This window comes from Salmo salar, chromosome ssa03 (assembly GCF_905237065.1).
Source record: "Salmo salar chromosome ssa03, Ssal_v3.1, whole genome shotgun sequence".
NCBI classification, from domain to species: Eukaryota; Metazoa; Chordata; class Actinopteri; order Salmoniformes; family Salmonidae; genus Salmo; species Salmo salar.
In genome coordinates, this window is record NC_059444.1 from 51,375,686 (window position 1) to 51,388,259 (window position 12,574).

At 42.0% G+C, this 12,574-nt stretch overlaps 2 protein-coding genes across 4 annotated transcripts; both read right to left on the bottom strand.

Annotated features, from left to right (window-relative positions):
* Nucleotides 1-135: 135 nt before the first annotated feature.
* On the bottom strand, nucleotides 136-6,002 carry LOC106600727 (ras-related protein Rab-35). 3 transcript variants are annotated; one of them, XM_014192309.2, is made up of 8 exons: nucleotides 5,530-5,991; nucleotides 3,944-4,702; nucleotides 3,614-3,810; nucleotides 3,079-3,129; nucleotides 2,790-2,913; nucleotides 2,376-2,500; nucleotides 1,077-1,201; nucleotides 136-678 (listed from the first exon to the last, which is right to left on the bottom strand). In XM_014192309.2, the coding sequence occupies exons 3-8, from the start codon at nucleotides 3,672-3,674 to the stop codon at nucleotides 529-531; spliced, it is 636 nt and encodes a 211-aa protein (XP_014047784.1). In that variant the 5' UTR covers nucleotides 3,675-3,810; nucleotides 3,944-4,702; nucleotides 5,530-5,991; the 3' UTR covers nucleotides 136-528. The 3 variants fall into 3 exon arrangements, with proteins under 3 accessions (XP_014047784.1, XP_014047783.1, XP_045572075.1); XM_014192308.2 differs by having other exon boundaries at nucleotides 3,614-3,785; nucleotides 3,944-4,716; XM_045716119.1 differs by lacking the exon at nucleotides 1,077-1,201 and having other exon boundaries at nucleotides 3,614-4,716; nucleotides 5,530-6,002.
* Nucleotides 6,003-6,282: 280 nt separating this feature from the next.
* On the bottom strand, nucleotides 6,283-11,726 carry LOC106600718 (THO complex subunit 6 homolog). Its single transcript, XM_014192291.2, has 13 exons — nucleotides 11,567-11,726; nucleotides 11,142-11,233; nucleotides 10,859-10,923; nucleotides 10,550-10,653; nucleotides 10,373-10,410; nucleotides 10,157-10,205; nucleotides 9,983-10,054; nucleotides 9,666-9,768; nucleotides 9,479-9,528; nucleotides 7,675-7,737; nucleotides 7,237-7,347; nucleotides 6,949-7,077; nucleotides 6,283-6,516 (listed from the first exon to the last, which is right to left on the bottom strand). Exons 1-13 carry the CDS (start codon nucleotides 11,579-11,581, stop codon nucleotides 6,436-6,438), a joined length of 972 nt encoding a protein of 323 aa, XP_014047766.1. The 5' UTR covers nucleotides 11,582-11,726; the 3' UTR covers nucleotides 6,283-6,435.
* Nucleotides 11,727-12,574: the final 848 nt, after the last annotated feature.

Genomic DNA, 12,574 nt, shown 5'->3' on the forward strand with positions numbered 1-12,574 from the left:
AACAGCATTTTCCACCACCAATCTAGGGTGGCTAATGCTACTTCCTGACGTTGCGTACAGCATTCAGACCAAGGGTAAATAACACTTTCAATGTGTTAGCGATGGTATATCGCATATAAAAGGCACACACAGATCAACTTTATTGCTCTCTGTTTATTTAGACATGTTACATTTTTCACGACAGTCTTTTTCATTACAAATAAGACAGATACATCATTCTAGTCACTTTTGAAGTCATTAGTGTATTTCCTAAATTAGGGGTTTTAATGACAGTTTGACACAGTGGGGATCCAGTTTCCCTTTTAATGATAAAATGACATTAATATGCATTCATAAAAAATAACTGCTAGGGTAAAAATTCGGCACGTAACAGTGGTTCTCTGTCCTTACCCTCTCGTAATCTTGTCTCAGTGCAATGTCAACATGTAATGTCCTGGCTCTTTCCCCATGAGTGCAGACAGACTTTAGACGCTCGACTCTCCATTGGTCTGTCCTGTTCTTAGAAAATCTCCTTCCTTTCTCTCCCTCTCAGCAACACTTCTTCCCCCTCTTCCTCCTCTCTCTGTGTCTGTGAGAGTTGATGTCGACCGTTTCCTTCTCTCGTTCCCGCTCTCTCTCTGCACGACTCTGACTCTGCTTCTTTGTCCGAAGGACCATGTGTGTGAAAGCCATAAACATCTGAGAGGGTAGGAGAGATGGGGAGAAGGAAAGAGACAGGGCAATGACTGTAAAATACATACACACCCGGATACATACCAGTACACACGGAAGTGCTATTCCTTGGAAAGGGAATTCGCCACCTGGTCTAAGTTGAAATAAGTTAACCGTTTTAGAGATATAAGAGATGACCATGGTCACACTTCTGATAGCACCACAGCCAACTGGTGTGGATAATTTATTGGCAGTGTAATTATTATATATATGTTTTCATTAAAAAAAAGCATAATAAACTGATAATTCCCTGTGAGAGCCATATCAGGTCTCTGGGATATTTGAGGCTTAGTTTTATTTTATTATTATTACTGAGGAAGTGAATGAGGTACACGCTGAGTTTAGAACATGGCTGCTAGGGTCACCTCTTCCACGTTGATGTTTTCTTTGGCGCTCGTCTCAAATACCCGGACGCCCACCGACTCCCCGAAACGCATTGCATCCTGGGAGTCCACCTGCTTCTTGGAGGGGTCGTCATTCTTGTTCCCCACTGAGGGAGGGCGAGAGAGAGAAGTGGGGATGAATGAAAGATGTTTTGGACAGCATAGTACACTACATGACCAAAAGTATGTGGACACCTGCTCGTCGAACATCTCATTACAAAATCATAGGCATTAATATGGAGTTGGTCCCCCCCTTTGCTGCTGTAACAGCCTCCACTCTTCTGAGAAGGCATTCCACTAGATGTTGGAAGATTGCTGCAAGGACTTGAATCCATTCAGCCACGAGAGCATTAGTGAGGTCGGGCACTGATGTTGGGCAATTAGGCCTGGCTCGCAGTCGGCGTTCCAATTCATCCCAAGGGGGTTCGATGGGGTTGAGGTCAGGGCTCTGTGCAGGCCAGTCAAGTTCTTACACACCAATCTCGACAAACCATTTCTGTATGGACCTCGCATTGTGCATGGGGGCATTGTCATGCTAAAACAGGAAAGGGCCTTCCCCAAACTGTTGCCACAAAGTTGGAACACAGGATCGTCTAGAATGTCATTGTATGCTGTAGCGTTAAGATATCCCTTCACTGGAACTAAGAGGCCTAGTCCAAACCATGAAAAACAGCCCAGGCTGCTCAGCCATGGGAATCCATTTCATGAAGCTCCCGAATAGTTCTTGTGCTGACGTTGCTTCCAGAGGCAATTTGGAACTCAATAGTGAGTGTTGCAACCAAGGACAGATTATTTTTACGCGCTTCAGAACTCGGCCATCCCATTCTGTGAGCTTGTGTGGCCTACGACTTTGCGGCTGAGCCGTTGTTGCTCCTAGATGTTTCCACTTCACAATAACAGCACTTGGAGTTGACTTGTTGGAAAGGTGACATCCTATGACATGACCGTGCTATGTTGAAAGTCACTAAGCTCTTCAGTAAGGCCATTCTACTGCTAATGTTCGTCTATGGAAATTGCATGGCGGTGTGCTCGATTTTATACACATGTCCGCAACGGGTGTGGCTGAAATAGCTGAATCCACTAATTTGAAAGGGTGTCCACATACTTGTGTATATATAGTGTATGTCTATCAGTTCACAATCAGGCATAACACTAGCACATTGGACTGGAAGTCAAAGTCATTCCTCAGTGAATTTTCTTCATTCCTAATTTTCTATCCATTCATCTAATCTACTCTTTCTATTTTACTCTTCATCCATCGCCTCAGCATACCAAACTCACCTAGGATCTTACAGACGTTGTCACAGTTCTGAGTGATCTCATTAAGCCACCTCTTCACGTTCACAAACGACTCTGGGTTGGTGACGTCGTAAACAATAATCACACCGTGGGTATTTCTGTAATACCTGGTAGGAAAAACAGGGAGAAAGTGGAAAATAGCAAAGGATTGTAAAGAGTACTGTATAAAAACAGGAAATCGCTGCATTGTTTTTCGGGTGATAGTTATCGTTGGCTGGCACTCTGTCCCGGGCTGGTATCAATAGCACTTAACTGAGTTAATCACTATAAAACTGAAAGAATGAAACTAACTGAAATTGAGCCTAAATCCAAACCAACTATGGTGATAAACAGCGTTTGTATTGATATATAGCTTCTATACGTGTAGATAGATCATTGATATAGATGATAGATTACGTTGAGGTGATGGTCCTGAAGCGCTCCTGGCCCGCCGTATCCCAGATCTGCAGTTTGACTCGCTCCCCGTCGATGTCCACCGTACGGATCTTAAAGTCCACGCCGATCGTAGTGATGTAGCTACCTGCAAGCCAAAGCAGCAAGGTTAGAAACACACACGCATACACACAACATGCTAAGCACACATTTCAATCTTGAAGAAAACATTAAAAAAAACACAGTTCCTAACCACTCACACATTCAAATCGTTTAATAGTATATATTGACCAGATAGAGAGCAGCAACTCACCAGAGAAGGAGTTATCTGCAAATCGTAGTAGTAGACTGCTTTTCCCTACATCTAGAACAGAGAGGTTAGACAGGGATGAGGGGTTAGGTGATTAGGCCTTTCTTCATTCACTTCTGAGTAGACAGTATCAGGCTACTTACTGTCCCATTACTAGTAGCCTACATATGGCAAGTCACATCACTACAGCATGGGTAAATGTTTGAAAATCTATCATATTGTCTGAAGAGTTAGAGACAAATAAGTCTCCTTTGTAAGTCATCAGAGCTGTAAGCTTGGTGAGTAAGTGAGGCATGTTCATCACAGTCACCCAATGATAAGCAGATTGACTGATATTTGCTGTGTTACTAAGGAGATTAAGCAGGAATATATATTAGCCTAATTCTTTAAATCACAACTCACACAATATGAGCTGCCTGCTAAACATCAGTGTAACAGCACAGCACACTTGAATTACACTACTATTTTAACGCAGACAGAGTAAGCACTAAGAGACCACAGGAGCTTTGTATGAAAATGGAAGTTAAGATGCACTGACTGGAGTCTCCAATGATGAGCAGTTTGAAGAGATGGTTGTAGTCCTTTCCCGGCCCCGCCATTTCTGCAGACAGTGCTCTTGGTTTCAGTAATCCTCTCCCAATAAATGCAGTTCCACAGGAACAGATTCCAGTCTTCCCAAATCCCAGGATGAAACAGTCTCCCCCCCAAAGCTACCAGTTCAGAATGGAAGAAGATCTCGTACAGAAAACATCCACAAAACACTTACATTGCAATTTGATTTCCATTTGATTTCCCAGATCAGTTCTAGTCCAGAATTCTTACTCAATATTACAAACTATTCCTGTTACCTCGCAAGTGCAATAATTACCAGTTAAATCAAGTGTATTTCCAGTTTAGTACATGGCATTCCGTTGTCGTGCTTAGGCCTCGGTTGGTTCTGGTTCCACCTCAGTTCCAGTTCCTCCCACTAACTCCAGTAGGGGATTCCCAGTTATTTGCAGCACCACATTCCGACTCATCACAGGTTTACCTACGTTCTCTTTCCATCAGTCCAGTAAAGTGTTTTTCCCCCTTAAAGTTGGGCTGCAGTGACAGACGGTGAAGGACTTCTGACACGTTAAACTCTACACAAGGGCAAAGAGACTATCCTCATCAAATTGCGTTCTGGCAGTCAGTCACTACATCCATGAGTGTCTGAAAGTGCTCAGTTGTTGGTCTGTGTCCAAGGTAGACGGATTGTTGTTGCTAGATTTGCTAATACTTAGATATCCCAGTGGGTAGCCTATGGATGTGAGGATTCAAGTCACTGCTCTTCTCAGTTAGCACTTTTGCTTATCCCACAGTCTCACTGTCATCTCTGTGTCAAGTTATCACGCACCTCTTACAAGAAACAAAATAACAGGCAGAGGGGCCTGAAAGGTTGTACAAGCAGAGACCAAAAGCAAAAACCTGAGAGGATGAAGTTCTTCCTCTTTCAATCTACAGTCCATGCAACGTTTTCATCCATTGAACTGCTTCAGTCTCAATCCCTTGGTTTCACTTCCTCTCTGAGCGGAGAAATGGTGGACGCCTTCACAGTATTTGGTTTGTTTCAGGCTTTCCTCAGCTCCCTTGTTTGGACCATACCCTGAAAAAGAACGTCTGTATGGAACATTTATCAATGACAATATACAGGGACAGAGTGAGGAGACAACCTGTAGTCTGTCATTGTCAAAACTTCCCTGACTGTATGCCAACCCTGTCCCTGTACGCACCCTCCCTTCCCTGTTCACTAGAACAGCTGTCTCTAAATTTAACGTTTCCAACCGTTTGCCCTCTCTCCACACACTCATTAAATATAGGCCACTATGAACCACAAACATAGGCCTATATTAACCACATGAAACATCAGCCTGCATGTATGGTGTAAAGTGAGCTGGATTAGGAAGAAGTTAAAACAAATGTTGGGGGAAATGTTATATGGTTAAATAGTAGAGGATATAGGTATCATAGAAACATACTTTTTCTTTGATATTCACTAAGTGACTAAAGTATTTTCAGGGACAACTCAAGAATCCCTCAAGTCTGTCCGCGTCGCCGATTTAGGGCGAAAGAATAGAAAAGACTGAGGACAGTTTTTTGTTCCATAATAAAAACAGGGAAGAGTACATGGGGCGAGCAAGTTAGTTCTTGAAATTGAATCCTGACACATTGGTACAAAGTTAAAATATTTGCTAGGGCTTCTTCTTCATCGTGATTATCAATGAAAGCATTACTGAAAATCCTGGGAAAGTGTCCCTCCCTAGTCCCTACAATCGTCAGCTGTCTGTGAAAAACAAGCTGGCTAGGTCGCAACAATAACACTCTTCGTAAATTAGGTACAATCGCAAACTACTCAAAAACAGTTGATGACACAAACCACAACGTTGGATTTAGTTTAAACCATAGAAATGTGGGTTTAAAACACTTACCTACCATTTAACCAGAGGACATTATCAGCAGCTAGGATCAGCAGTGACTGTCTGAGCTGAGGCTAGATTCGTTTGTATCCGGTATCTTTGGGGATTGCCGTTAGCAAGCCGCTCGCCCACAGACGAAGTTAAAAGTTACTTTCTCCTGGAAATGTGATCAACGCAAAACACAACTCGGCTAGATAACGGTATAGGAATAATTCCTCTAGAGTAGCTAAGTTTCTATGCGTATTTCAAACGCGTCGTGCTACAAAATGATAAATTGCCATCACCAAAACGATGACTTGTGCAATTGGTCAGTCCGAAGAAATACGAGGATCTGTTGACCGTTCCAGACGTCTTGGTTCCGGGGGGGATGACTCAGGAAAGTTCGGAGCCTTAGACTAGTCCACGGCCCGACGTCTTCAGGCCACACCTGAGTGTTGTTGAGTCACTTTCATCCAAATCATGTGCTTCTCCCTCCTCTCTGTTCATCCCATCTCCCTTCTTGCTCAATGTGCTTTATCTTGTCTCATCAATACATACAAAAAACGAAATAGGGCTGTTTGTACTATACTTGTTTAATGGGATTGTTGTAGTATTTGGCAGGGTTACTTACACTCGCTGCAAATATGAAAACTGGGGAGGGAACCCAATATTCTAGAAATCTAAATGGAGTAACCCAAGACTTTATGTAGACAAGACATACAGATATTTCAGCCAATTTATTCCTTCAGAGCATAAAACCGGGGCAAATGTATCAAGACTGAAGCACAGATATTGAAAAGTGATCAAAATATTTTATTATCATAAAAAACATGAATCCTGGAATGGGCATCCTTTGAACAAGAGGCATGAGTTATGTACAGAATAGTGTAGTACAATTATCCAAGACAGCACATTATGAGCTTAAATGGGGTTGTGTGTGTCCTCAGAAAGACAGCGAGAAGGTTCTGTAGGACAGGTTGGTGAATACATCTATCTGGTGACTGCTTCCACCTACTGTGAGCACCTGGAACAGCAAAGACAACAGAAGACAACATGACAACCACGTCCTTCATACACTGAAAACCACCACTGTCCCTGCTTAACAAAACTCAACCATATCAACAGACCATATCAAAACTGAATATCAATTATACCATGTACTGAAGCTTTGATGTGGACAAAACTATTTATTACATTGTAGTCATTAGTAGACGCTCTATACCACAGTGCCTTACATTAGTGAGTGCATAATTACTTTACTTTTTCATACTGGTACCCCATGGGAATCAAACCTACAACCCTGGCGTTGCAAGCGCCATGCTCTACCAACGAAGCCACACAGGATTTGTGAACGAGAACAGGAAGACCCCAAGCGGGACGAGCAAAGAAGGAAATGTAACCTGAGGGGTTGGATGAGTAACGGAGTGTTCAGATGGTTTGTCTAAACGACTCTCACCCTGTTATCAGTGCTGTTGAGGTTCAGTGCCAGCGTGTTGAGGGAGTGGGGGGTGCAGGGGATCTGAGCCTTTACCTCTCCCCCCAGGTGACAGTGGGACACACACTGGCCCTCGCCCACCGACAAGACCTACAGGCGGGAGAGAGGTCACAAATACACACAGACAGACGGACTAGTGTCTACAGTTAGAGAAAGACAAACCAATAAAACTCTTTCTCCCTTCCCACACAGTCTGACCCACACACACCCTGAAGATTACACACACACACACACACACACACGTCTCACCATGTCCTGGTAAAAGTTGGCTTGTCGCTGGCATCCGGTGAGAGGGAAGATGGAGGTGGGTGACATGGAGCGGAGGTGCCATAGTGTGAGGGATGGGCCTCCTCCACAGACCTGGTGGGGGACAGGTGTTAGGGAGAATTATTTAATTACACTAAAGGAGATAAAATTGCAGGAGGAAATGCTGAGTAATGTTACAGTATCTGCATTGCAAATAATTTCATCCTGAAGGAGTAAAAAGACAACAGCGTGAGGCATTCCACAGGTGGAGTTGACCTTGGCGGCTGTTCTAATGATTCGCCACGGCAACTACACTGATAACATAAGTGCCACATTTCAGACTGAGGTACTGAACAAGTCATTACAATTTCTAGAAAGAGAGAGAGCTCATCCTATGGGGAAGGGACTGTTGACTAATTGCAAGGGCTGCCCTTTCCTCACCATCCAATCAGATTCTGTCGTCAGGCAGCTGATCCACTTGCCATATTGGGGGCGGGCGCATTCCTAGAAAGAGAGGGGGAGTGAGACAGAAGTGAGAAAGATTTTGTTTGTAATTTGATATTTATTTTGTTCAGCAATCTGCAGAAAGGTGCCTTATAATATGGATGTCAAACGTTCAGCCTGCTGCACAAGCCCTATGCAGACTCTAGTGCAGATCACCCGTCTGGTTAAATTGTGTTTAGGAGCATTTTATCGTCACTAAACAGTTAAACAAGTGAGAAATTACTATCATCCTAAATTAAGATAATTATTTTGCCATATCTAATTAAATGGATATTACCCAACTACACAAGCTAATGTTTTGACCACATCAAATTGGGGGGGAATTACACATCCTTTTACCTCAGATTGGTGATGTTAGTATAAAAAATGTATAGTCAACACGATGACAAAAGATCAATTGCTTAAAACATATCAATATGTTTGATTTTGTACTGTTGATTTTGTCATACGCGCTGGGGTTCGCAGGATTTAGACGGCAGCCATCATTTTCTTTCTGAAATGGATGATTTGGCAGTTCTCTATAAAAGACGCTAGCCACACAATGCACAAATTTGACGGTCAAACTATCACTTAAATAGCAGCCAACCGTTGTCACCGTTGATACCCTATGGAGGGTTGTGATTACAACAATGTATAGGTCTTTCCAAGTTTCCGTGTGGCCTTGAATAGTGTTAGATTAAAACAGTGCGACACCCCAAATGTTGGCCCTGTTCTATTGATTTCAGCGTGATATCGATGGAATTGATTCACTAAAAAAGTGTGGCGTTACACTTACCGCGTTGGCGACCCACTTGAATCAAAATACAACTTCAAAATGTAGCTAGCTGTCTTCTACAAATTGTCCTCTAACCAGTGATGTATACATTATTTCCAGATTACGTGTGGTTTTTGAGCTGTGTTAGTTTTAATAAGACATGCAACATTATTACATTTTTGTAATTTAGCAGACGCTCTTATCCAGAATGACTTACAGTAGTGAGTGTATACATTTTCGTACTGGTCCCCTGTGGGAGTTGAACCCATAACCTTGGCGTTGCAAGCGTCATGCTTTACCAACAACCTCACGAGACCTCATCTCCCTCCTCTCGTGCAACAATTGATGTCAACGTGATAATTGATAGGAGTGACTGACAAAAACGGTGTTGAGTTTGTCTTTCTGTTTTGGTGCCCCCTGTATCAAAATTCTCCATTACAAAATGTAGCTGACTGTTCTGCAGGTTTTCCAGTGATGTAAAAATATATCCAGTTTCCATGTGTATTTTTAGCCGTGGTTGTTTCAACTGCGCATATACCCCCACCCCATCGATGAGTGATTTAATGTCACTTGACAAAATAACAGGGTTTTTGGTGCATGTGCAGTTTATAAGGTGCTCCTTGATTACTATTGTTGCACATGTATCTGTAGATTGGGCTATCAATATGTCTTGTCAACAGGAAGCAACAACATCAACATTTTCAACTTAGTTTTAGGAATATTTAAATTGAACTTTCAACATTAATTTCCAATGGCATTGTACTTAATCAGGTAACAACTGCTTAATTAGTACAAAAATAGGCTGTGATTGATTTATTTTGATGATATACCAGAAATCACCAAAACAGGCCCTGCCTACATATAAACATGTTTTTGATGAAGCAAAAAATAACTGAAATATACTTTTGCATGTAAGAAAGATGCTACATTATAACTTCTCTACACATGGAGGGTAGGGGCAGGCACCCACAAATCCCAATATCTTACCTCATATTTGTAGACTTCAACGCAGTGCACGGATTGGCCGGTCCTGTGGTCTGGAGGCGGAGTTCAGAGAGTGAGATACATGACAACACTAGAGTATAATGTAATACAGCCATGCATTGATTCCAGATGTGTCAGTGACTGACAAGGGAACCTGAAGCAGTAATAGGTTGCTTCATCCGTCACTCACCCCATATCCTGACAGCGCCGTCCTCACCCCCAGAGAGGATCTCCCCCTCCCTCTCTCTCACACTCAGACAGTGGATGTAGTCTGTATGACCCTGCAGAACTGACTGGGGAAGGGAGGGAGAGCAATAAAGAGATTGAACATAAAGGTTAAGTGTGGGATAGCGAGAGAGCGAGGGATGAAGAGAGAAATAATTGGAAGAAAGAGGGAGAGAGAAGAGAAATTAAAAGGGATGTAGCAACAAAGAATATTTATGTAAATGTTCAACATCACATTGCTGAATCTTGAGACAGAATCGAAGAAATGAATATTTCTCAAACCTTAAAGATACCACTTTCCAGATCCATTATGTGGATGTTATTGTCCCCTCCACCAATCACTAGACTGTTCTCCTGAGAGAGCGAGAGAGAGAGAGTGAGAGATAATTTAATAGAGAACGTGTCTCAGTACAGTGAGGTACTTAATGAATCTGAAAAAGGTGTCTGTGTACTCACTGTGGGATTGACAGTCATGGCATTGATCTCTGGGATCTCCAGGCTGGATCTGCAAAGAGGAGCATTTATGAACACACACACTTGTTGGCTACAAGCATCAGACAGCAAAGACAAACATCTGGAGATAAAATAACCAACACAAATGTACACAGTCTACACACAGACAAGCTTTCTTGTGTTTTCTCAAAACAAATGTACGGCTGATTGGTGCCTTACTTGTAATTTGGCCTCCTTGTCCAAGCAGCCTTGGTATTCTGGGAGAGAGAGAGAGAGAGAGAGAGACAGAGACTTGGTCCATCTCACATACCCTCATAGACTGTATAGAAATACATACTGTTCACACTAAACAGCCATTCATTTTGGTAGGCTTGCTTTATCTTGTAACGGCCTTACCCGCTTGATAAGCTCCGCCCAGCTCCATGCACTGATCTCTCCATTGCCGGCACTCAGGAGGTGAGAGTCCGTGGAGAAGAGAGAGAAGACGGGTCCCTCGTGAGCTGAGAGAATAAACGAGTGAGGGTGAGAAATACAGAAAATTAAGAAATAGAAGAGGGGTAAGAGGAGCAGACAGAGAGACAGGTGTCACAACCTAGGGATGAAGGGTGAGATACAGCATGTGTTGAATGCTATTTCACACTGGTGATCTACCATAAAGTAGCAAGTAGAGAATGTTTCAACACATCAAAGGAAAGAGAGACTGACCAGTAAATGTGAGGATGGGTGTCTGGCTCAGATCTGTAGCATCTGGGCTAAGAGCTGAGGAGAGACTGGGGAAAAGGATTAAAATAGCAATTTACTGTAAAGAACACAAGTAAATAAGATACTTGGGCGTCTCAGATAAAAATGTGCTTTATCCATTTAAATGCTACATTTTTATTGCAGGGACAGGTTGATTACATCATCTCTGTTCATATCATTGTATTTTTCACTACTCAAAGTGGAAGCAGCCAGTAAACTACATGTCCTCGACTTCGCTCGGTCTCACCTGAACACCGCTATCTCGCCGTAGTTGTTGCCGGCGGCTAGGAAGCGACCACAGGGGGAGAAACTCTGAGAGAACACGGACATGTGGAGATGCTGGACGAAGAACAGTGACACATAGTTAATGTAATTAAGATATCAGATTTTTTTTAAACAATAGCAGCATTTTAAAACATATTGAATGGGCATGATACAAGTATTGCTAGCTAGATGTTTAACGTTACAGTAACATTAGCTAACTAATGTAGATCGCTAGATGACTAATAACATGTCTGTAAGCGTTCATGTAGCTAGTGCAAACTAACGTAGCTACGATCACATTGCTTACAATCGTGTTATCGGAACAGGCGACTTGATTGCCGTTGATTGCATGGCTATTCCTGATAAAGAAGAAAACACTGTAAATGCATAAACGGTAGAAACTGTTACCTCGACAGGACCCATTGCGCAGACGAATATACCGTTTTAAGCGTCAGAAAATATAAATATTGCTGAACTCAACTAATGTTTGAGAATGTCTTTTTCCCCATTTAAACCAGTCGCCAAAATATGACGTCAGAGCACATTTTAAAAGCATTCTGGGACATGAAGTCACTGATGCCACAGATAGAACAATGAGAATGAGACATATTATCGTTTGAGGTGTCCATATACCTTAGAAAACATGGTAGTAATCTTGCTAAAACCAGAAGAGCTGAGGAGGAAAAGGTGATCATTAAGATAACTTCCCTTTCTCAGAGATCCCGAAACGGCCTCTCGGGGGAGGAGAAGATGGAACTGATTGAGTTACAAAATAAACTGAATAATATATATAGATTAAATAAACTGGATAATATATATAGATTAAATAAACTGGATAATATATATAGATTAAAAGCAGAAGGAGCCTTTATAAGATCTAGGAAAAAATGGATTGAGGGAGAACACAATTCATCCTATTTCTTCAGACTTGAGAAATGTCACTCTACAAATAACACTAACCATAAATTAAACATTGATGGTGTTATTACAGAAGACCAAAAATGAATCACTAAATACTGCAGCAATTTTTACAGGTTACAGGAAACTGTATAGCTCTACATACTGTCAGGAATCCACAGATATGTTTTTTGACTCACTGAATAATGGTCACGCTATCAGTGATATACAGTTGAAGTCGGACGTTTACATACACTTAGGTTGGAGTCATTAAAACTCCTTTTTCAACCACTCCACAAATTTCTTGTTAACAAGCTATAGTTTTGGCAAGTCGGTTAGGACATCTACTTTGTGCATGACACAAGTCATTTTTCCAACAATTGTTTACAGACAGATTATTTCACTTATAATTCACTGTATCACATCATTTGAGTCAATTGGAGGTGTACCTGTGGATGTATTTCATGGCCTACCTTCAAACTCAGTGCCTCTTTGCTTGACATATTGGGAAAATCTAAA

What these genes read in the sequence shown, in the direction of transcription:
- LOC106600727 (XM_014192309.2), bottom strand. Translation starts at nt 3,674, where the DNA reads ATGGCGGGGCCGGGAAAGGACTACAACCATCTCTTCAAACTGCTCATC. An exon ending in TGCAGATAACTCCTTCTCTG is followed by an intron (nt 2,914 to 3,078) that starts GTGAGTTGCTGC and finishes TTTGGCTTGCAG; the next exon opens with GTAGCTACATCACTACGATC. An exon ending in CAACGTCTGTAAGATCCTAG is followed by an intron (nt 1,202 to 2,375) that starts GTGAGTTTGGTA and finishes GCCCTCCCTCAG; the next exon opens with TGGGGAACAAGAATGACGAC.
- LOC106600718 (XM_014192291.2), bottom strand. An exon ending in ACCCATCCTCACATTTACTG is followed by an intron (nt 10,654 to 10,858) that starts GTCAGTCTCTCT and finishes TTATTCTCTCAG; the next exon opens with CTCACGAGGGACCCGTCTTC. An exon ending in CGACAGAATCTGATTGGATG is followed by an intron (nt 7,348 to 7,674) that starts GTGAGGAAAGGG and finishes GTCCCCCACCAG; the next exon opens with GTCTGTGGAGGAGGCCCATC.